General features: G+C 47.5%; 1 protein-coding gene and 1 non-coding gene across 3 annotated transcripts in view; both read right to left on the bottom strand.

The window, feature by feature from the left end:
• jp (junctophilin) overlaps positions 1–19,153 on the bottom strand; it is a 109,536-nt gene extending 90,383 nt beyond the window's left edge. Inside the window, exon 1 of one of the 2 annotated variants that reach the window (XM_055061605.2) lies at positions 18,514–19,153. In XM_055061605.2, coding sequence (XP_054917580.1) covers positions 18,514–18,892 — 379 coding nt within the window. In that variant the 5' untranslated portion in view covers positions 18,893–19,153. The remainder of the gene's footprint in view (positions 1–18,513) is intronic. The other variant, XM_050193506.3, reaches the window with a different exon arrangement.
• TRNAT-CGU (transfer RNA threonine (anticodon CGU)) lies at positions 2,960–3,033 on the bottom strand. Its single transcript has one exon. It is a non-coding gene; the product is annotated as a tRNA-Thr (tRNA).
• Positions 19,154–22,680: the final 3,527 nt, after the last annotated feature.

Here is a 22,680-nt window from a genome sequence, read left to right as displayed (position 1 = left end):
AGTCAGTGCCCGACCAGTCGGAGAACACGAAGGGCATAAACACAGCTCAAGGCCTGAACCACTTGGCATCAAATAGAAGGTAGGGTAGAAGAGGGAGCAACACAAGATTATAAGCAATTAACCAAATGAGTTCCACGAAAACCAGCGGTGAAGAGATATTCACAACAGTCGGTCGCCTTTTCATGGTACAGAGGTGTTTCTCAGAGAATGAGTGAGGGGTCGGTTTACAGGAAGTACTTTCTGGCCTTGCCGCGAATATCTGGCGGACGGCTGATGTTTGACCAGAGTCAGCATTAGCGGGAGGGGAAGAGAAGGGGTGAAAACAGGACAAAGAGACCGGCAGGAGTGTATATTGCATTGCGCACTCTGAGACGTCAGCTACAAGTCGAGCTTCTTTAAAAAACATGCGTAAGTAATGCAGCTATTCTGCTTTATCAAGTCATAGGCCACAATAACACCGAAAAACAACCAAACACTACAGTCGCACCAAACCCTTAATGCGTGCATTAAAAAGAACGGTCGGTGCTACAGCAGAAATAACGTAACAGCTGTACCACTGGAATTGTTAAGCGATCTTAGTAGCACGGTGGAACGATGTTGTTATATACGATCCTAGTGCTTATATGTACAAGCTCCGGCATCTTCTGCGTGCGTAACGAGTACGTTCATTATAAGAGTGTGCACGAGGCAGTTGCCCGTTGCCTCGAAACTGCTGGGGTCCCGGTTTCAAAGGAAGCAGCTCAAAGTTTGCTCACGAGAAATGCAGCAACAGCACCACCGCGTCGTTGAATGCAATCTCTCCGTCCCAACGCCAGAGCACTCGAATACGACCACGTCTCACCTTTGCTTTTGTTTGTTTTGTTTGCTTGTTTCGATAAATTAGCCGATTTTGTGAGTAATATAAACTCCATTCTTGGCGAAAAATATTTATCATAATGTCGATGCCAGTTAAAACTTGCCTTAAGGTAGAGGGCACCTAGGTGCGTTAACACATAAATTTGCCAAAAGAATCAGTGCTCTTTAGAACAGGACGTGGGTACAATGAAGGCACTGACTTTGAGAGCAGCGAAATTATGCGTGTACTCTTTAAGGACTTAGTTTAGCCGAAGTGACAAAAAAATAGTCGACGAAAATAACCGGAGCTCTTACACTTATTCTCTTTAGGAAGCATAGACTATCAAGACAAAAATTAGGAGTAAGCTGGCCACAAGCATCACCTCTTTATTCGAAACACACAAGCAACAACAGAAATTCAAAATTACCCGAGTTTGCATAACCCGCCTAAGACATATCCTACACATAGTGAAGAAACATTCCATTAAATAGTCTTCGACAACGTGGTTCGACGATGTAGCGAAAATATCTATTCTGTACGTAGTGAACCCTGAACTAAAATTCAGACATTCTGTTAACTTGTTGAGAGGCATGGAAAGTAGGTCTAACCGACTTCGGCTACAGGTATGACCTTCCACAACCATTTCTTACATAAAGTAGGGGGCGCTGAATCATGTGCTTGTGGGAAAGCAGATTAGGGCAACTCGCATGTGCAACTAACTTGCCTGCTTTATGAGCAGCAAACGAGTGAACTGTGTGTCAAGTTTAGTGCAATGGGGAGTCATGCACTCTCTTTAGGGACTATTCTTGGACCGTGGCCTTCTCCAGACATTTCAAAGAGAACATTTTATGTGCAATGCGGATTTTTTTCTTTTCTTTTTTTTTTTTTCGTGCAATCAAGCTTCAACATACGGGCAGTGTGCATGAACTTGAACTTTCACTTTTATTTTACTTTATTCTTTACTTTGTACTGAGTCTGCATCTGTTTGACATTTATTTTTATTCATATTTTCAACTTCGCGCTTAAGTGTAACATCAGGTAATCCACTACGTTCTTTTGGTTTTCATTCTTTCCATGTTCATCGGAATGTATTTTTTAGTAATGTTCATCACTCATAGCCCATATATAAGTTAAATACTAAAGTAGCAGGACGGACGTGCCTCTCCCCTTCATACCCTCGTTAAATATATCTACTATCACCTACATAGCCAGATGTGTGACTTATGAATGACCTGTGCCTGGATTGGCGAACGTTGCACTTCTACATCTATCAGTAATATGTCGCAAAGACCGTAGCCCATTTCCTGAAGGTGCGATTTCGTTTACGAGTTAAACGTGATCCTAAAAAAATTAAATTATGGGGTTTTACGTGCCAAAACCACTTCCTGATTATGAGGCACGCCGTAGTGGAGGACTCCGGAAATTTCGACCACTTGGGGTTCTTTAAGGTGCACCTAAATCTAAGTACACGGGTGTTTTCGCATTTCGCCCCCCATCGAAATGCGGCCGCCATGGCCGGGATTCGATCCCGCGACCTCGCGCTCAGCAGAAAAACGTAATCCTCGACAAGTTAAATCCCACAGAGATTGATAAAAAAGAAATCTAACGAAGAGATGAGAGTGCAATTTAGAAACGTCGATCCCTAAATACACATTAGAAAATGAAGATTAAAGAAAAAAACAGAAAAATTCATCTCTGTCACGTGGCACTGTACGGAGAGCACGGAAACGTCGAAAAAAAGTAATAAACGCAATATTTTCAGTCCTCCTCACCCTTCCATTCCACTACACCTTTCATCGCCTGAGGAAAACAGGCGATTCCTGCAGTGTAGAAGCCCTTCGTGTCGGCCCAGTTTCCATCCTCAACCATGGTGCTATGCAATGAAGGTGAGTTGTAAAATAAAGCATCGGGTAACCCGTTAACTGTTGCATTGCCTTTCTCGCTTGTAACAAAAATAAATTTAATATTTTGACGTCGAAAGATCATACATAACTTCGCCTATCATCTCATGAGAAGCCAACAACCAAAGACACCAAGGACAACATATGGGAAATTACTTTTACTTACTAATTGAAATAAAGAAATGATAAATTAATGGCAATGAAAGTGGATGAAGAAACAACTTGCCGCAGGTGGGGAATTGATCCCACGCCTTCGCATTACGTGTGCGATGCTCTAACCAACTGAGCTACCACGGCGCCGTTTCCATATCCACTTTCTTGGGCATTTATGCATTACTACTGGAACTAACCTTGGGAGTGTTAGCCAGCGCCACCACTCACAAACCTTGGCGGCGGATGTCGACCATCCTTTCTGCCGCAGGCGTCACGAGTACGTGGTCTTTCAGGCTGAAGGCAACTGGTCAATAAACCCGCACATGCTACCTGAAGGCATCAATGTTGCCGGATTCGAGACCCTTGTTACGTAAGAACGAGAAGAAAGGGGTTTAACCGAGAAGCCGGAATTTTATTAATCATATCATGAGAAGCCAACAACATAAGACACCAAGGACAACTTTGGGGAAATTACTTGTACTTGCTAATTGAATTAAAGAAATGATAAATTAATGGCAATGAAAGTGGATGAAAAAACAACTTGCCGCAGTTGGTGAACGATCCCACGTCTTCCCATTAGGCGTGCGATGCTCTGCGAGCGTAACGCAGAGCATCATCGCAGAGCATCGTCGTGACGTGTTGTATCCGTCGCAGCCGAACGCGCGCGCAGTAGTTTCTCTACGGCTCCGAAATGGGTCGACCACGGGTCATACGTACTCCTGAGGAGCAGGCAGATTTCGGTCAGCAACGCCGCGAGCAGAACTGGGAACGAGCTCGTCTACGTCGTGTCGATGCTGCAGCCCGAGCACAACAGGCTCGTGCAGCCGAATGCTAGCAGCAACTGCGTACCGAGGATACGGCAGCCTACCAAGCTGTCGTTTAATGAACCGTCGGGATTAACCCAGTGATAAACACCGGGGCCGTACGTTTCAGATTCGCTGGTTAACCATCTGTACGGAGTGCTTGGGTGGTGATTTTTTTTTTTTTTTTTTGTTACAGCGAAGCTGTCTAGCTGTGTATGGCTAGGATCTGGCGGATTGCGTCCACGCGTAGACCGACAATTTTTCGTACTTGGGCCGATCCCGAAGATAGTGCAATACCGGTCCAACTCGCGGCGGAGGTGAAGCAGGCCTTAAGCACTCCCCATACGTGAGCCAATCCCGAAGGTAGTGCAATGCCGGGCCGAGCCGCGGCGGAGGTGAAGGAGACGTTAAGCACTCCCCTGGGCCGATCCCGAAGATTGTGCAATACCGGACTGAACCGCGGTGGAGGAGCAGTTCGCCATTAAGGTGCCCACATTCACAGCTTCGCTGGTCATCCTTATTCTGAGTGGAAGGGCACTGAGTTTTACATTAGCTTTCATTATTTCCAGCGTTTTCCAGAACGAACATCATTGTGGTAACAGCGCTATTAGCGTTACCGGTCACCGCTTGGCCGTGCCGGAGCGCCAACAGGTTAAGAGGTTAAAATCAGGCCGGTGAAGTAGGGCATCCATGAGTCAGGCGTGAAGAGGTCCTATCGTAAACCGCAGCCACGCGGCTTCACTCATCGCATGACCGCTGCCTCAGCAGGAGGCGCGCGAGAGAAGCGGCGGCGTGACGAGCCAGGTTCGGACCGCGATTTCCCAGTCCCGCGGAAACGGGGCCTCGCCCAGACGCCATAAAGCACTCGGCACGCCGAGAGCCCCCCTCCCCGCGTGGCGTCGTCATTTTCGCCGGGCCGCGCGCTTTTGAGTCAGTCCAAGGTGACGCAGCCAGCCAGCCAGGCGCGTTGTTCGTCGCCTGCACCGGCGCCCCCACCGTGGGGCACGCGGAGAAGCCGCGGCTCCCAGCGGCGGCCCATGCAACCTCGCCCCGTGCGACGGGGCTAGCTCCCACGTGCTTGCGCGCTGTCTCGGCCGGTAAAAATAACGCGACCGGCCGACGCCTACAAGTGCACACGCGTTCACGTGCAGCGCTGTCAGGACGAGCGGTTCGGACGCGACTTTATCGCTGCCGTGGCTGCAGGGCGAGCCGCCTCAAGAGAGAGGGAAAGGCTTAGCCAGAATTGCGCACGCTAGGCCTGCCCGCACTGGGGGAAAGGAAATACGGAATGGAAAGGAAGAGTAGGGCAAAAAACGCAGTAAATGTGCACGCATGGGCGTTCAGTAGGCGACCACATAGTCCGGTAGACGTCACGAAGCGCAGCAGCGTTCTGTTCGCTTTTCCTGCGTTCAGGGGCCGAATTCACAAAGGTTTTCTTTCGTAAGTGCTCTTCATTATTGGCCAGCCGCCTTCGCTAATACTATGTCCAACATCATCATTGGCTAAAGCTTTCAGGAACAATTCTAGCGTAAGAGCTTTTTGTTAATACGGGCCAAGTCTTCTGTGGCTACAGTCTCAACCTCTTTCTTCTTTTTTTTTCTTCCGTATCAAGCGCGCCGATGCCCGCTAGACGGTCGTAGACCACGTGCCTGATTGGGCTCAGCACAAACCACGGGCGAGTGCCAAGGTTATTTTTCACGAATTGAAACTATTATTCGTTTTGTTCTTGCTGTCGTTGTTCCTTGCACTTTGCCTATTTACTTACGAGATATGTGCCGGTATACACACAAAACTCTATAAATGCGCTGGAATAGTTCGTAAGATCAAATTTCAGCCAATCCTGATGCTGGACATATTAGCGGAAGCGAGCGGCCAATGGCAGTATTTTCTAACGGTGTTGTGTAATAGCACTGCATTGCGAATCAAAGGATTGCCCTCGATTTGACCAAGCTTCATTCTTGGTAGCTTTGAAGCTATATGAATACCTCTGATATGAAAGTTTGCAAAATTTTCATTGATTGGTTGACTGAATTATTTATTTATTTATTTATTTATTTATTTATTTATTTATTTATTTATTTATTTATTGAAGTGACGCATTACCTTCATGAACTTTGCATCTCAACTAGCAATACAGGCTGACGAACGTATTACTAAAGTATTCCATTTTTTTTTCGTTAACATCAGAAGCCCTGACAGCCAGTGGGAGCCAGACAAAAGATTTGCATGAAGATTGCCGTGCTATACCAATTGAGCTACAATAGCGACTATCCCTCTATCCAGTTTCCTGAATATTTTTGTATGCGTACTAGATCTTCGCTAGTAGCTTTAATCCTTAAGGTTCCACTACAACGTGGTGGCGGTGGTGAGTTGCCCTGTGTTACTTTCGGACGTTGAACCCAATAAATTGATCAAACCAAATAAGGAGACATTTCTGGAAAGTATAGTTAAGATTGCAACTTTAGAACTTGACTCATAAAATCACTACCTAAGCAAACCAACAATGCGCTTCGCCAAGGACACCACGCCGACGCGGGAAGAAAGTTATTCGCAAGTTGACGAAGCAGCGCTGTACTGACTGCCGTGATGGTGAAGGCTGCCTTTCCTAATTAAGCAAGAACACATTAAGTGTCATGTAGTTTTAATGTTCATGTAACGAAAAGGTTCCTGCAGCGTGTTTAGAGAGCAGGTCCTCAAAACAGCAAGAGCAAAGAGAAATCTCAGTCGACGACCGTAAAGGGACAAGGCGCGATTCATTGCGCAGAATCTTATGAAACGATCGACCAACAACACAGCGAGACGCACCCGTTCTTCTGGTAGAGACCAGTGGTGCCTAGTGCGCCGCCTTGTAAAAAAACCGGCTGGGCTTCGAAGCTTTGCGGACAATGAAGCAATTCTATGAAAACGTTAGTGGAGACAGCTAGCCTTTATGCGCTACTTTTGACGGTGGGATTGTGGATTCCATGTACGGACACTAGTCCGCCGCGCAGCAAGGGTAGAAGGAAGGGGCAAAAGGAGGCAAGAGGAAGAAGGAGAGGAGAGCGCGGGCATGCACAGCTGTAGCGTGTACCATGGGTATTGCGCAACGCACACTGTCTCACTCGCTAGAGTCGGGGCCAAGTGAGATTGCGAGATAACGAGCGGGAAGCGCATCTGGCGACGTTCCGGCCTCTCATTTTCACGCTCTCGTAGAGTATTTGCGGTGGGCGGTGGAGTCGACGAACAAATGCGCGTCGCTCGCAGTGGCACACGCTGGCAGAGATCGGCGCCAAGCCGTGGCTAGGTAAGGGTATGCGCGCATGGTCGATGTGGTAGGGTGACAACAGCAAGTCGGAACAGGGGAATAGATGCGGAGCAGTAGGGACGCAGTGAAATCATTTAGCCGACGCTGTCAGCTGCAATTTATCGGGACAACAGTGAGCCTCGCATTTCTTTCTAATTTTTTTTTCATTCACATATGGTTATTGTTGCGCACTCCAACGCCTTGTTTTTCTTTTGTTTTTTTCAATATGTTTGAAATGATGCTTCCTGTCTTCTACAGCTCTCCGTCCGAAATGCAGTCATAGTTACTGCAAAATGACTGCATATTGTATAGCAGCTTCATCGACGCAAACGTACACTCAGAATACGGCACTTATTAGTGGTCAGTAAAGCAAACGCGGAGTTCATCACGATCTTACGCTCTCCTCCGCTTCCAACTGCAATACCATGAAATTTTCCCATCACAGACGGACATAAATGTTGTGAGGCTTCCAAAAAAAGAAATCTGTATGAAACTGCACTATATCTTACTGTATATATGTATTTTTACACCAATCATTATGTGGATTCGTGTCCGCCAAGAATCTGAACTGACTTCTGGCACGTTGGCCATTGAGCTGGCACGGCGGGTCAAGCGGGGTCAGTCGAGAATAAGGCTGTTCTTTTTAGATTGCACTTTCGCTTACATCTTTCATTTGTTCTACAACATATCTTTTTTCTACAAACGAGGTCAACGATCGCAAATAATGACGATCGCAGGAAAATATAGAAAATGTTCCGAACGAAAGAAATCAAACTCGGGAATCCAATGGACACCAAAGGTAGAAAGAAAAGTAACTGAAAAGCTCCAAGTTGAAGACTTGAATTGAAGATTCTGACGCGCCTTAATGAAACAGCATGAATTATAAAGGAAAATAAATGTTATCTGAGATTTACAAAACTCAGACATATACGAAGGTTTGAGTTCTTTACTGTTCGATAAATTTCAGTTATTAGAATTGATCATAACTATTAATCTGTAATAGCGGTTGCATCGGACCGAAAACAGAAAAATGCTTACTTTTGTTAGGAAGAGTTGCGCGTATGAAAGGACAAACCCAGGAAAAAAAACTGCAGACGGAAAAAGCGAGGAAGTGGTGCAGTGGTGAGGAAGTAGTGATGTGATGGCACATACCACCACACCACTAGAAATGAGAATTCACTCATAATCGGCGCCGTGGTTGCTTAGTGGCTGCGGTGTTGGGCTGCTAAGCAAGAGTTCGCGGGATAGAATCCCGACCACGGAGGCCGCATTTCGATGGGGGCAAAATGCGAAAACACCCGTTTGCTTAGATTTAGATGCATGTTATAGAACCCCTGGTGATCAAAATTATTCCGGAGTCCCCCACTACGGCGTGCCTCATAATTAAATCGTGGTTTGGGCACGTGAAACCCCATAATCTAATTTTTTTTTTACCCACAATCATCGTCACCACCATCATCACCGCCATCATCATCTCTGACATAGTTGCGCTCAAAACGATAGTCAAAGGAGAATAAACGATAAGAAAAGAGAAAAACAAAGCACAGGAACATAATTACTGCAGTTCACGTACAAAAAATATATGTTGTTGTTGTCATCGTTGTTGTTGAAGACGGCTATGTTGCCACTGAAGGCACGCGGATTACGTCTAAACGAACTTAATGGCAAGTCACGTTTTGCGCTTACAATGGAAAGCAGAAGTGAAGCGAAAATCCACCACTTAGGTTCTGATATTTATAAGCCTGCATATTAGAACATATTGCTTCCTTCCTTGCCTCAGTTTGTGAGTGTTTATGTTCATGAGTTCGAGTGTCTCTCTTGAACATTTAAGGAACAAAGGAGACCGCAAATTCAGCTGCATGGCGTCGTGATGGACCGCCGTGTAGCACACGCCAGGCGTGCTCCTAGGATGAAGTCCAAACGCCGCGAACTCGGGTGACAGAAGAAGTTCCCCTGGTTCTCGCGTCGTCTCGCGTCGTCTTATATAAACTTCAAAGCACAACACCACCTTATTATCTCGCGGCTTTCTTGTATACACATCCAAGCACAACATAGTAGGATCAATGACATACGCAGCTGTCGCCGATCAGCTCGGGTCTCTCATGTGGCGTCGCACATGAGATATGAGAGAGAAATTGGTTGGTTTCCTGGAGCACCGAGTAGCAAAATAAACCGCCATTTTCTTGGAATATGCTAAACATAACAAGGACAATTACAGTGCACCTGAAGAGCAGTAAATTTCATGCTGATTAAGAGGAAGCACGCGAGCACAGAGTAAAAGCAAAACAAGGAGCAAGACAAGTACCCTCCCTGCTTTTTTACTTGCCCTTGTTTTCTCCAGCGCTCATTTTCCTCTCAACAATTGCAGCACTTATAATTTACAGGGACACAAAAAATTAGATTATCGAGGCAGATGTTTCTTCAGCTATACGCACGTTGTTTTGGTTCCAGTAGCCTAAAAAATAAGCATGTGTTTTGTGGCTGCAGTGAGTTATTCTTCAGAAGGAGGCCGCTCACCAATCAGACCGCACTTAATTCCGTCCTGAGTCAACCTATTCTACTCTAAATTTTCTAATCTCCTCACGCCATCCAATTCTCTGCCATCATCGACTTCGTTTTTCTTCCCCTGACGCCCATTATGTTGCCTTTACTAATAGGTGCCTTCTCTAATAATGAGTTGTCTGCTATGCTAGAAGTCCTTGAACGCGACAAAGAAAAGCGAGAGCCCCAGTGTCAAAAAGCACTGAAAATCTTTTTGCGTTTCACTTGTGATATGTTCAACAATCATCTACGAACGAGAAGCAAGACGGAAGTGTGCACCACTAAACACTCAACCAAGTAATGCCAATTCAGATTATAAGCCGCTTACCGGCAATTTTTTGAAACAGAGACCTGCGCCGGATCCAAGCTTTGGCTCCCTAGTGAGGAGCAGAGGGGAGAAACTGAGGAGACACATCGATGCCTTTTTTCTTAAAGCTTGTGCAGCTACCAGCTTCACGTGAATGACTAACGTATAGACTATATGTGACCAGATAAGCGTAACCAAGAAGAAACCACAACATACACAGGACAGGGACATGGAATTAAACAGTACCTATGAGCCTTACGGAGCACCACACACAACGCTGTAAGCTTGCATGTATGTAAAGACTTTCGTGGCAGGTAAACATTGCATGGTTACCGCCACAAGTGCACAATGCATACGACCCTCAAATGCATGGCGCGCTCTCATAGTCGCAATGCATGGAGCAAGGAAACACACTACGGTAAAATAGGCTCGTTGATTTTTTTTTCTCTCCCTTTACATGAATTTAGCGGTGCAGCCGGAGAAGAAAGTCGAAGAAAGGTAAACCAAACCCCGAGTCCTTTCAAGGGCCGCGAGCGCGCAATATGTACGGAAAGCATCTGTCGCTGTGTAGCCTACCTTTCCGTTTGCCTACAGTTATTAAATAATGTCAATATATTGGCACGATTTGACCCTTTTTACCGCTTTATTTTCTTAAAATGTGTTCACAATTGTGTTCCATTGTATCCCCCATTTATCTCTTCGGGCATCCATTGGCTTCTACATTGTAGCAATTCGAGTTCAAGTTCATTTATTTACCACATACATGGAGTTTCACATAAGTGGTTGGGACTAGAGAAAAAAAAAGCTGGATGGGGAAAAAAGACAGCCATGAAATGAATTCGCTAACTGCGCTAGATTTTATACTTATTGACTGACAGTAATGCACGTATGCGAACTGGCATAAGATAATGTGAGTGGCCAATTTTTAGTTTGCTCTGGCTCAACATGAACAGTTTGCTGGTGTTTGGCGCTCTAGGAGCCTACCGACACAGACAGTTTGATCAGCTGGCAAAGCATAAAAACAACATCTAAAATCAAAATATTCAGCGATATGAGTTGTGCTCTCGATAAAGAATGTGAAACCCGAAAGCAGGCTCACCCGAAGGAATAAAAGCGCCAAGATTCAGGACGCTGCAATAAATGCTTCGCGACTATAAGTATGGTATCATTTCGTAGTTGGATAAATTGAGAATAAATCTTTGGATAAATAAACAGTGACATAAAATCACAAACTCAAAAAATAGGTGAGGACGGCACCGGGAGCACAAAATAATTCTAACAATTAAATATAAGAAAATGAGAAGGGTTCTGCAGACGTGGGAACTCGGCGCTCTCGAAGCCCCTCCGAAGCGTGCTTTCCTGCACCAAACATAAGATAGAGAGGAAGCCCAACGCGCCAAGCCTGAGGACAGTGCTCTCGTTCAGCGATATAGTATTCACGTATGGCAACTTCCACAACACACGTATAGTTGAGGCATGTCGAAGGTGTTATACGGATTTACAGTGAAGTTCATAGCCCTCATTTACAGCGGAACCCGTAGCCACCGGGCAGTCCCCGACACCCTTGTTCGTCCGCCCGAAGACGTAGCAAAAACTACACCCCGTGACAGCGTCTTCTGCGTTGGCCGACATCTAGAAGGTCTTAGGCGGCATTAGTTGAATCTAGATGTCGAGTTTCAAGACGCCACCAGCTCGGTGCGTCATCAACTCTTCCGATGCAGACAAGGTCTAACCTAGGAAAGGGGCTCCCTATTCCCCTCCCTGATGTATTGAGCAAGAATGCGTACTCACTCAATGCTGACGCGTACAGGCATCGATTTATATGCTCCTAAATTTCGCGACATGCAAAAGGGATGCCAGACTGCGCCGCATCAGGTGAAAACCGGGGCGCAGCCGGGCAGGCGCCGTTCGTTCCGGCCAACAAAAGCTCCGCTCACGTAAGCGCGCGCGCGGCGAGACCCCGGCCATCAATCCCAGCCGCCTCGCGGCCCGATCGGCTCCTCTCCTGCGGTGCCCACTCCGGCGCGTACCTCACCTAGCTTCCTCCCCTTTTCGCGCGGCCCCTTGCTTGCCAAGGTCAAGAACACGTGTTCTGACCGCGGTGCTCGAGGGCGGCACGTTGACAAATCACCGGCAGCTCCCTCGGAGCGACAGCAATGGTGTCGCATTAGCGCCGAAGAGAGAGCGACGTTGCGCGAAAACCATCTTTCGCGCTTTCGCGCTCTACTTGCGAGCCGGAATCTCTTTCCCCTCGCTGCTGGGACGCGCCTAAATAAGGCTGACGACAGGGCCGTCGGCTGCAGACACAGGTCCTCGCGGCCCCGCGCAATCATCGGGCCGTTCCTTCACGTGCCGCGCCGTACGGCGCGTTCCGGGACCGTGCGGCAAACTACTTCTCATTTATTTTTTTCGTTACGCGGCAGCGAGAGCTCTGGCTCGTTTGTCATTGTCAGAGGCAGCAGCGCACGGAGACTGCATGCCAAGACGCCGCGCGGGCTCTCACGGCCGCCTCGCTGAATCGACGCGCTGGCCCTGATTTCCTGTTTCAGTCAATGCCCCAATTTCTTGACTCGGGTCGAGCAAGAGAAAGGGAAAAGAAAACAACCGGGCGAAGGTCTTGGGGAAAGCTTAGCGACCGTATCGAGTGGATGCGCATCCCCAGACAGAAAAAAATATTGATCCCCTGTGCCGACTAAGATTGCCCGTTACTCTTGCTGCGCCCTCTTCTCCCATCGTTTTACTCTATCCGACAACAGGAACCTACTACTCAGCTTTTTTTTGTGTCTGTTCGGAAGTTTCTCCCACGTTTCCTTATTGTCATTCTTGCTTGTATTATTGCATCTCTTGTCACTCTCAGATATTCTTTGTCACATTTTATCTTTTACATCGTCGTGCTCTACGTTTCAAACTTTTGATGTGTTTTGTCAATGCTCACTTGTCTTTTTTTTCTTATTTGTTTTTGCCTTTCTGTTTGCTTGCATCACAATTTGAACGGTAGGCAGAAATTATTGGAAATTTTGTGTATGAGAACATATATCTCTAGCGTTTAAATGAAGAACGACGCAAGCTGCTTTACTTCTTCATAACGTACTAAACATGAAGCTAGCTAATCGGCGCTCAATTTTGTAGAATATATTGTGTATCTATATACCACGTGCAATAAGTAAGCGCGGATGCACTGGAGTCTCCTAGAGCAAAGCTTGAACGAAACCGAAAACAAAACCTTATGCTGATTGAGATCGTCCTTTTTGGCGTGGTAGTCAAGACTAGTGAACCATGCCCCTGCAATATATATATATATATATATATATATATATATATATATATATATATATATACATATATATATATATATCACGCTTTTCACGCCGATAATCAATAGGCCTAAGGGAGAGGAAAGGACAGAATTCAGCCAGACAGTGTACGAATTGCTGCGCTCTAAGACGACACTGCAAGCACGACTTTGACAAGCCTCTTTCACAGGCGGGTTGAGTTGAAGGGCCCCGAGTCAAATTAAATTGAAATGCAACCTTAGTTGCAGCACGAACACCAGCCGGACAACACTGCATTAGTTTTGCGGCAAAAAGTGCAAATCAGCAATGCGAAGGAGACCGTGGGCCCTACGGCCTGGCTTCTCCTATGCCGAATAGGCCAACCAATCACAGCAGAGCACGCGCGCCACTGGGTTCCTAGCGGCACCACCAGATGGTGCTTGCCTCCGCGCGTCCGCGGCGATGCGGGCCGTGCCGGACGAAAAAAAAGAACCAGAAAGCTCGCCTTCGCGCATCCGCGGCTGCACGGTAATAAGGAAGTAAACGCTTCTTGCGCATACAGTGGATTCGAATTGCGCTACGTACAGTCAACCGCAAAAGTTTACGAGACGTACGATATGCCAAGAAGCTGAATTCTCGCGAAGCATGGTCACACAGCCTCGAATTAAATGTTCCAGCCTGTAGTAGCCTTCGCCACCTACACAGTGACTCATTAAATACGAAGCGTCATGCCTTAACAGTGCAGGAATTCACATTTGAAGGGGAAACCGCATCCGCAAACTTTTGCTTTGACTGTACGTACACGCATGCTGCCTGTGAAACCGTGGTGCGTTCAAGGCATCCCTGGTACTGGATAGTAGTCTGCAACTCCTCTTTAAAAAAAAAAAGAAAACGTTCGGTATAATTTGTGTGCGCCCGCACTCGTGTGTGTTTGTGCGTGCGTGCACTCGTGTTTCGACTCTTCATGCATCACACAAACCTTCGCTGCATATAAATTCCAACTGGAAGTCTGCTGCAGTTTTTTTTTTTTTTCTGATTTACGGAGATCTGCAGAGGTGACGTGGAATGCGGCTGTCTGTCCTTTTGACGGCCTGCGATCCAGTGGAGCAGGGAGGCCTTCTTCCAGCCTCGCTCATGTTATGCCACTTTGACAAAACGCGGCTGCTCATAGAGTTGCTCTTTAAATTAAGATTAGAGCACGGACGCGGATAAGTCTTTTCTGCCCGCAAAGTACATACTCACACTTGTGTGCCGATAGCGTATATCTCTCTGTAGGTAAATCACAAAGCGCTGCACTGTAAAGCTGGTGTGCTGCGCCTGAGATTAAGTTTCAGGATATACTTGCCACAAGAAGAAGCGAACATTGATTTAAAAGATCAAAACCGTTCAGTTTTTAACACTGCTTCCATAGCAACCTCAATCCTATTTTTCACTTAATACTTAGCAATGTAAATTCTAACAGAATGGTGTATAGGCAGGTATATCGAGCTTGAATTCACAATAAATATGAAGAATATAGTCTCACCGGCTTCAGATTCGGACGACCGCACTTATTTTTTGGAGGCTGGCACTCATATTCTGAAATGCAGATATGTCAAACAATTTTACAATAACTGCGACACATAAAACTACGTGGTTTGACGTGCGTGCTAAATTTTAGTTTACCAGAACGTATCACTAGAGTAAAAGAACTGTAGCAAGATAAACGTAATCTACAAACGTCCTTGACCCGAAAAAAAGCTTTCTAGCAGCCTTAAGTGGACGAACGAAATTTTGTGACCTCTAGAAAGGCGCGACGCGCATTGTGGAAAGGGTCGTGTTATTTTTTTTTTTTTTTAACTTTTAAACTGCCGAAGTTCAGCGGCAGCTTGTTCGTCGAATAAAAAGCCATAGGACGCTGATCGCTTTGGTTTTCAGCTCTACACTTACCAATTATCTTGCTCGGGGTCTTTCGGCTTTCAGGACCACCGTACGTCTACCGCGTGCGTGCTAGCTTTTATTTCCGTTTCGTTCTGCAGGTTGGTTTGAGAAGGATGCTATTCTTGTATATCAGTGCCCTAAAATAACACGTACTGCTGCTTTCCGTCTGGCTACTTATTGTAGGCATCTGATAGGAAATATCTGCCTTCAAATTATAAACTGCATACATTATGAGGGCCAGTTGCCTCAGTTGGCATAAAGAAGCTGCGAGCACGTTACAGTCATCAAATATGCATGTGCCTTTCTCTGGTTACGCACTGGTGACATCAGTGACAAGCCATGTTTTGTGCCGTCAAAAGCGGGAATTCCTTGTTTGTCTTCGTTCCTTAATCGAGGGTGGTTTCTGCAGCCATCACTCATGACTATCGGCACAGTAAAGCAACCTGGAGATAACATCTCAGGAGAGATAGCTTAATGGTATGTGGAGAGGTTAGTCTGGCATTCCACTGCAGTTGGTGGTCAGGGATGAAAGAAATGGAGTGGGATAAAAAAAACATATACAAAGCACGCGAGTCATTGATACTGCCTTTTTTTATCCGCAAGCAAAAAACTTAGAACCGCAAACGGAAGCACGTTGGTGCCCAATACTACAAATTTGACTATAGCTGAAGGTGAAAAAAATTATGGGGTTTTACGCGCCAAAACGACTTTCTGATTATGAGGCACGCCGTAGTGGAGGGCTCCGGAAATTTCGACCACCTGGGGTTCTTTAACGTGCACCTAAATCTAAGTACACGGGTGTTTTCGCATTTCGCCCCCATCGAATGCGGCCGCCGTGGCCGGGATTCGATCCCGCGACCTCGTGCTCAGCAGCCCAACACCATAGCCACTGAGCAACCACGGCGGGTTATAGCTGAAGGTACGCTTAATTATTGCGCTTACTGCTGCAAACCAGAAGGAAGAAATCGAACCAGGTAAGTGGGTTCAATAACATTATACTGACACGAAATGCACGCCTTACACGTCGTCCATGTCTAAGGAAATATGCATAATTTAGTATACCACAGAAAAAATCTTCATATTCATACACTCAAGATTCAAGCGCTGCACATGAATTTCGCCACGTGTTTACCTCGACTCGGAAAGTGAATAACTCAAGATTTAATGTTGTCGTTTCACATTAGTCTCACACGTACCCGGGGAGCCTCTACAGAGCAAGAAAAGCTTTCAGAAACCATAATCAATAAAAAAATAGCAGCATCAGGAAGCATTATGGCGCGCACTATAATTTCGCCAAGTACTTGAGAAAGTAACAGTGAACAACAAGCCGAAAAGACGAGAGCCGGTTCCCCCTTCCTTGTGGCTCATTATTCGCTGTTTCATGATACGCTTTTACAGCGATCACGCCAACTTCCCAATAAGATAAATGCCACACTACTTATTTCCAAGCTAATAAAGTCACAACCAACTGCGCAGCTGTCACTCAGATAAACACAGCCGCTGCCCGAAACAGTCTCCCGCGATACAGAAACCCCTCATGCGCACTCTATGGAGGTTCTCCGAGCAGCTCCAGCTTACAGGAGCGTCACTACAGTGCAGCTGCAACCTGTGTTTTGAAGCACGACATCCCGTACGGGCAATATGAACGCGTACCCGACAAACGTAACGTGAACGCCAAATAATGCGAGCACTACGTCGTATACGCGCCATGCGCCTTGCAGGGCAAGCCGAGGTTTCCTTGCCTCGCTTCGAACGCGCCGACTTTCTTTGTGCCGGCGGCGCGGCACTGTAAATAGCGCGGCTCGGTATACACGCGACGGCAAAGGAAGCGGAGCAAAGCTTTCTACTTGATTGTTCGAGCAGACCCGGGGCGCGCCAGGTGAGCGCCGCTTCGTGTCAGAGGGCGCGGTTCGACCCGTTCTCTCGGGCCAACACTCGTCCCCGACGCTCACTTTCCCAAGTGCAGGTTAACCGGTCTTGCCCGCACACTAGCGACGAGAAAGAAAAGCTCGCCCTGTTCGGGATAGCTGACGTGAAGCGCTGGTCTTACAGTTTCGTGCGACGTTATATCCGTTATAAAGGAAGTGTGTTAAGCGACCGTTGCTTTCACCCCGCGACGCACTGTGTTTGCGTAGTCCTTGTTCTTCTCACGTCCGTGTTTTGTACGCTTGCCTTTTCTTACCATAAAACCTATGCAGTCGAAATGCCTGCGCATTCAAAAAGTGTCACTCGTCGGGGGCGCGATGTTAGAATGGCAACGGTGCGCTTACACTGCATTTAACTTCGGCGCGCGCAATGTGATATTTATTGTCTCATCTTTGCTTCTCCGAGCAGCAACGTGCAAGCAGCGAGTAGGAGACTCAAGCGAATTTCCGCTGACAGGGCCACAGGGCAGCCGCAACATGGCGCAATATACCTTTCTGTCGTGTACTGCCAGTAATTTCGTTATGTCACGCTACACACGTCACTTTTCTTTTGATATACGATGACGCACTTCTGAAGAAAAAGGAAAGAAATGTTTCTAGGGTGCAATGAAAGGAATTCGTTCAGTAGAATAGCAGTCACTCTGATGCGAATATGTTCATGAGTCGGAGAAACATGTTCGTGAGCATAAAACACGTTTAGTAAAATGAGCATAAAAGAAGTCTCGTAGCAATCACGTACTTGACCCTTTGCAAGTATAACAAGATTGGCGCTCTCTGTGATGCATTTATACGCAATTCGCATACAAAAAGAAAAAGCGATAACGCTCTACTGTTTGTAAACTGCACGTTCACTTTTCGAGCTAGAGGCGTGCGCGCCGTTATCGTGTTAAAGAAGTGTTTTACAATTCCACTCGTGCTGGTCTGTTTCAAGGTGTTTCCGAGTTCACGTCTAAACAGGTTGTTACCTTTACATTGCATGTGGTTCAAAACAGATGAACGTTGCGTTTTCGTCCTCGATACTTGAGATCGGAGCACTCAAGTCTCTCCTTCGCTATGCACTTTCACACATGTGGCGGACCGTTTACTTCATCATGCTGAGACATACCCATGCATGGAAGCACAGCCAAGCACACAAACTAGTCATGGCCATTGATGTGTCTCTGGTGGTATCTGTTCATTGAAATGGGCCGCTCGCATCCTGCACCGCTGCCATTCGAGGAACGTCGGCCAAGCACCGACGTAAATTGTGCACCTCGCTCGTGATCACGGCAGAAAAGATTCCCGCTTCGATGGGGCGTGGGGAGTGGCCGAAGGAACACATTGCCAAAGAGCACGGCCGCTATTTGGTGTGCGCGTGTGTGTGTATTATATATAGCCTGACGCTGACTTGCGGGCCCTGCCCTTAGCGCACGCGGTGTGCTGGGTGGCCCTAAAGCCAGGGAGACCGAGAGGCCAGGGATGTGGCCAGCAGGGCGTCTCGGTCACCATGGTTACAGGCCGCGACGCCAGGTACGGTCACCGGAGTTAGCGCGAAAATAGTTGGCGGCGGCGCCCAAGGTCGGGGCGGACTGACCTCCGTCGGCGTACGTCTCGGAGCCGTAGCCGTCCTGGAGGCCGTTGGCCCAGGTGCCCTCGTACTTGGCGCCGGAGATGAGCGACTGGCGCACGCCGTAGCGGCCCTTGAAGCCCTGCGTCCACTCGCCGCGGTAGCGCCAGCGGCCGCGCGTCTCGACGCCCAAGCCGTGCCGCTTCCCGTTCTGCCACTGACCCTCGTAGCCGCTGCCCGAGGGCCACGTGTAGACGCCAGACACCTCGAAGCCGTAGTGCCACGAGCCACAGTACTCGCCCTGGCCCTTGGGGCCCGTGCAGACGCCGTGGCCGTGCGCCTTGCCGTCCTCCCAGCCGCCGCAGTAGGTGCCGCCATCGTCGAAGTCGAAGCGGCCGCCGCTCATCCTCTAGCAGGGCACGGCCGTCGCCACCGGCGACATCTCCCCGGTCGTGCTCCCACTGGTTCGGGGTCGTTCGAAGGACAGATCGGGCGGCTTCGCAGTCTTCGCGGCCGCCCCCCCCTGCGAGACGCGCGCCGATCCCCGCTCCGCCGCGCGAGGCGCCAGCGCCTCTCTCGGAACACGCCCTCGTGCGGTCAGCGACGACGGCGCCGAGGGCTCAGCGCCGCCGCTCGGCGCGCGCCGCCAACGCCGCTTCCCCGGCGCGAGATCCAGTGTGCAAGTGCTGTTTACTCTGCGCGACAACGCTGCTCTGCAGTGAAGCCCGGTGTCAGCTACACATCGGCGGGGTTTAGATACTCGGCTGAAAAACATAATTAGTAGCGTTTGTAATTCTGCTCTGTGCTTAGGACGCATTAACTAGCAAAGGAAAATCTAGCGAAGGAAAATCTAGAGGCTGCGCATTAACGTCAATAACCGCCACGAGAAGATTTGCGGGACTGCTAAGCATCAAGCGTGGTTCACTACCGAGAGTTTATTTCAATTGCTCTTTATCACTTCTTTTTTGCGTTTAGGTATTGATAACACTTGTGCATATAAAATCTGAAAATTTTCTTCACTCACTGTCTTCTGTAAGCATATTTAGCGCCAGCAAACAAGGACGGAAGGGAGACGACAACACGATGCGCTAACTTCAACAACTTGATTTTTAGGAAGTACACCTATATAAACCATGCACAGTGGCGCCACCTCATCCAAATCTTATCCATCCAAAAAAGCCGTCTCCTTATCTAACAGGTCGATTGAAGGGGCACTAACACACGTGTCTCTATTCCGCCAGATAGCCTGCGCTTCAATGATCTCTCGCACGTCTTTATCTTTGTGCTTTGCAAGAACCCGACAGGATTCATAGACCGGCGCACAGCCGCATTCTTGACAGTGGGTTGACAGATGACCGATTTGCTTATTTTTCACAGTTTGGCAATGTTCCCGTAATCGGTCATTAAGACATCTCCCTGTCTGTCCGATGTATTTCTTCCCACAGGACAGCGGAAGCTCATATACAACACTTTCTGCGCATCCCACTGGCGCTTTCCGATGATTCGTAGAGCACCCGGCAGCTGGCTTACGGTACGGGTCTGTCAATCGACATATTTTTGCCAGCTTTTCTGGTGCGGAAAAGACCACTTTTGTGTCCACCCGGCTAGCCATTTTCTTAAGTTTATGTGCCGTTCTATGCAGGTAGGGCACTACCGCTACCTTCCTTCTACGCTCCGTCCTTTGATTTGCCGTGTCCTGAATTGTGCTATCCGACCTGCACCTTTTTAGCAGCCCCTCGACGACCAAAACTTGCACTGATTCCGGAAACCCTGCTGCTGATAGCCTTCCCGATTGATCCATAAGGCTCGTATAGATCTTGTGGTGGCAAGACTTCTTTAGAGCATTTCCAAAGCATAAGTTGGCAATGCTCCTCTTGACGAGCTTCGAGTGGGCTGACCTATATGATAACAGGGGCTTATTAGCTCTAGGTTTATACTCCCAACACGTGTGCCGTTCCATGAACTCGAGCTGAATGTCTAGGAAGCGCAGCACGTTATTGGAGGGCTCTTCAATCGTGAGAGTAAGTGGGCTAAGGCCTGCAGAAAATACTTCGTAAAGCTTGCCTACCGTAAAACGTGCGTCAGGTTCAAAAAGAACGAGATAGTCGTCAACGTATCTGACAACTTTAACCACCCTGTGCTCCGACAAGGTACGGGACAGGATTCTGTTATGGTGAGCTAGAAAGATGTCACTTAGTATGGGCGCCAAACATGAACCGATGCAAACCCCTTGCTTTTGAATGAATATGTCGTCGTTCCATGCTGCATATGTAGAGTGAAGGTAGCAACTAAGCATGTCTAAAAAGTCTTGAACGGACAAACCGGCTGAATTTTGGAACGGTACCACGCCATACTCGTCTATGCACTCTTCTACACAAGTAATTAGTTTCTTTTGAGGCAAGGAGTAGTACAAGTCCTTTATGTCAAAGGAGCAAGCTGATAAGCTTTTGTCAGAATTTCTTTTCAGGAAATCTACGATTTCTGCAGAGCCCCTAACCAAAAATGGGTCGTCAATATTAAGAATTCGCAGCTTATCTTGCAAGAAAAGAGCGAACTTTTTCTGCCAAGAACCTGTTTCTGAAGCTATTACCCTTAATGGGTAATCGGGTTTGTGCGTCTTCGCACTAAACATAATTTGAAGGCAACCAGACTTTGCGTTGTCAATTTCACGAACCAAGTGACTAAGGTCTGCCTTCTTACAAAGACGCTTCGCTTCTAGCTTAATTTTTCGGAGAGACACATTACTACACTGGTCGAACACAGAGGCAATCGCAGAGCAGGCTTTCGTATTAAAATCACCTTCCTTGAGGACAACAAAGCCACCTTCCTTGTCCGCTGGCAAAACACACAGACCATTTTGCCTCAAAAACGAAGTTGCGCGCTTAACCGGTACACGTGTGTTTTGCCAGCGGACAAGGAAGGTGGCTTTGTTGTCCTCAAGGAAGGTGATTTTAATACGAAAGCCTGCTCTGCGATTGCCTCTGTGTTCGACCAGTGTAGTAATGTGTCTCTCCGAAAAATTAAGCTAGAAGCGAAGCGTCTTTGTAAGAAGGCAGACCTTAGTCACTTGGTTCGTGAAATTGACAACGCAAAGTCTGGTTGCCTTCAAATTATGTTTAGTGCGAAGACGCACAAACCCGATTACCCATTAAGGGTAATAGCTTCAGAAACAGGTTCTTGGCAGAAAAAGTTCGCTCTTTTCTTGCAAGATAAGCTGCGAATTCTTAATATTGACGACCCATTTTTGGTTAGGGGCTCTGCAGAAATCGTAGATTTCCTGAAAAGAAATTCTGACAAAAGCTTATCAGCTTGCTCCTTTGACATAAAGGACTTGTACTACTCCTTGCCTCAAAAGAAACTAATTACTTGTGTAGAAGAGTGCATAGACGAGTATGGCGTGGTACCGTTCCAAAATTCAGCCGGTTTGTCCGTTCAAGACTTTTTAGACATGCTTAGTTGCTACCTTCACTCTACATATGCAGCATGGAACGACGACATATTCATTCAAAAGCAAGGGGTTTGCATCGGTTCATGTTTGGCGCCCATACTAAGTGACATCTTTCTAGCTCACCATAACAGAATCCTGTCCCGTACCTTGTCGGAGCACAGGGTGGTTAAAGTTGTCAGATACGTTGACGACTATCTCGTTCTTTTTGAACCTGACGCACGTTTTACGGTAGGCAAGCTTTACGAAGTATTTTCTGCAGGCCTTAGCCCACTTACTCTCACGATTGAAGAGCCCTCCAATAACGTGCTGCGCTTCCTAGACATTCAGCTCGAGTTCATGGAACGGCACACGTGTTGGGAGTATAAACCTAGAGCTAATAAGCCCCTGTTATCATATAGGTCAGCCCACTCGAAGCTCGTCAAGAGGAGCATTGCCAACTTATGCTTTGGAAATGCTCTAAAGAAGTCTTGCCACCACAAGATCTATACGAGCCTTATGGATCAATCGGGAAGGCTATCAGCAGCAGGGTTTCCGGAATCAGTGCAAGTTTCGGTCGTCGAGGGGCTGCTAAAAAGGTGCAGGTCGGATAGCACAATTCAGGACACGGCAAATCAAAGGACGGAGCGTAGAAGGAAGGTAGCGGTAGTGCCCTACCTGCATAGAACGGCACATAAACTTAAGAAAATGGCTAGCCGGGTGGACACAAAAGTGGTCTTTTCCGCACCAGAAAAGCTGGCAAAAATATG

Source organism: Dermacentor andersoni, chromosome 1 (assembly GCF_023375885.2).
Source record: "Dermacentor andersoni chromosome 1, qqDerAnde1_hic_scaffold, whole genome shotgun sequence".
In the NCBI taxonomy this organism is placed as follows: domain Eukaryota; kingdom Metazoa; phylum Arthropoda; class Arachnida; order Ixodida; family Ixodidae; genus Dermacentor; species Dermacentor andersoni.
Note: the sequence above shows the minus strand (reverse complement) of the source record. Positions and strands in the feature narration are given on the sequence as shown.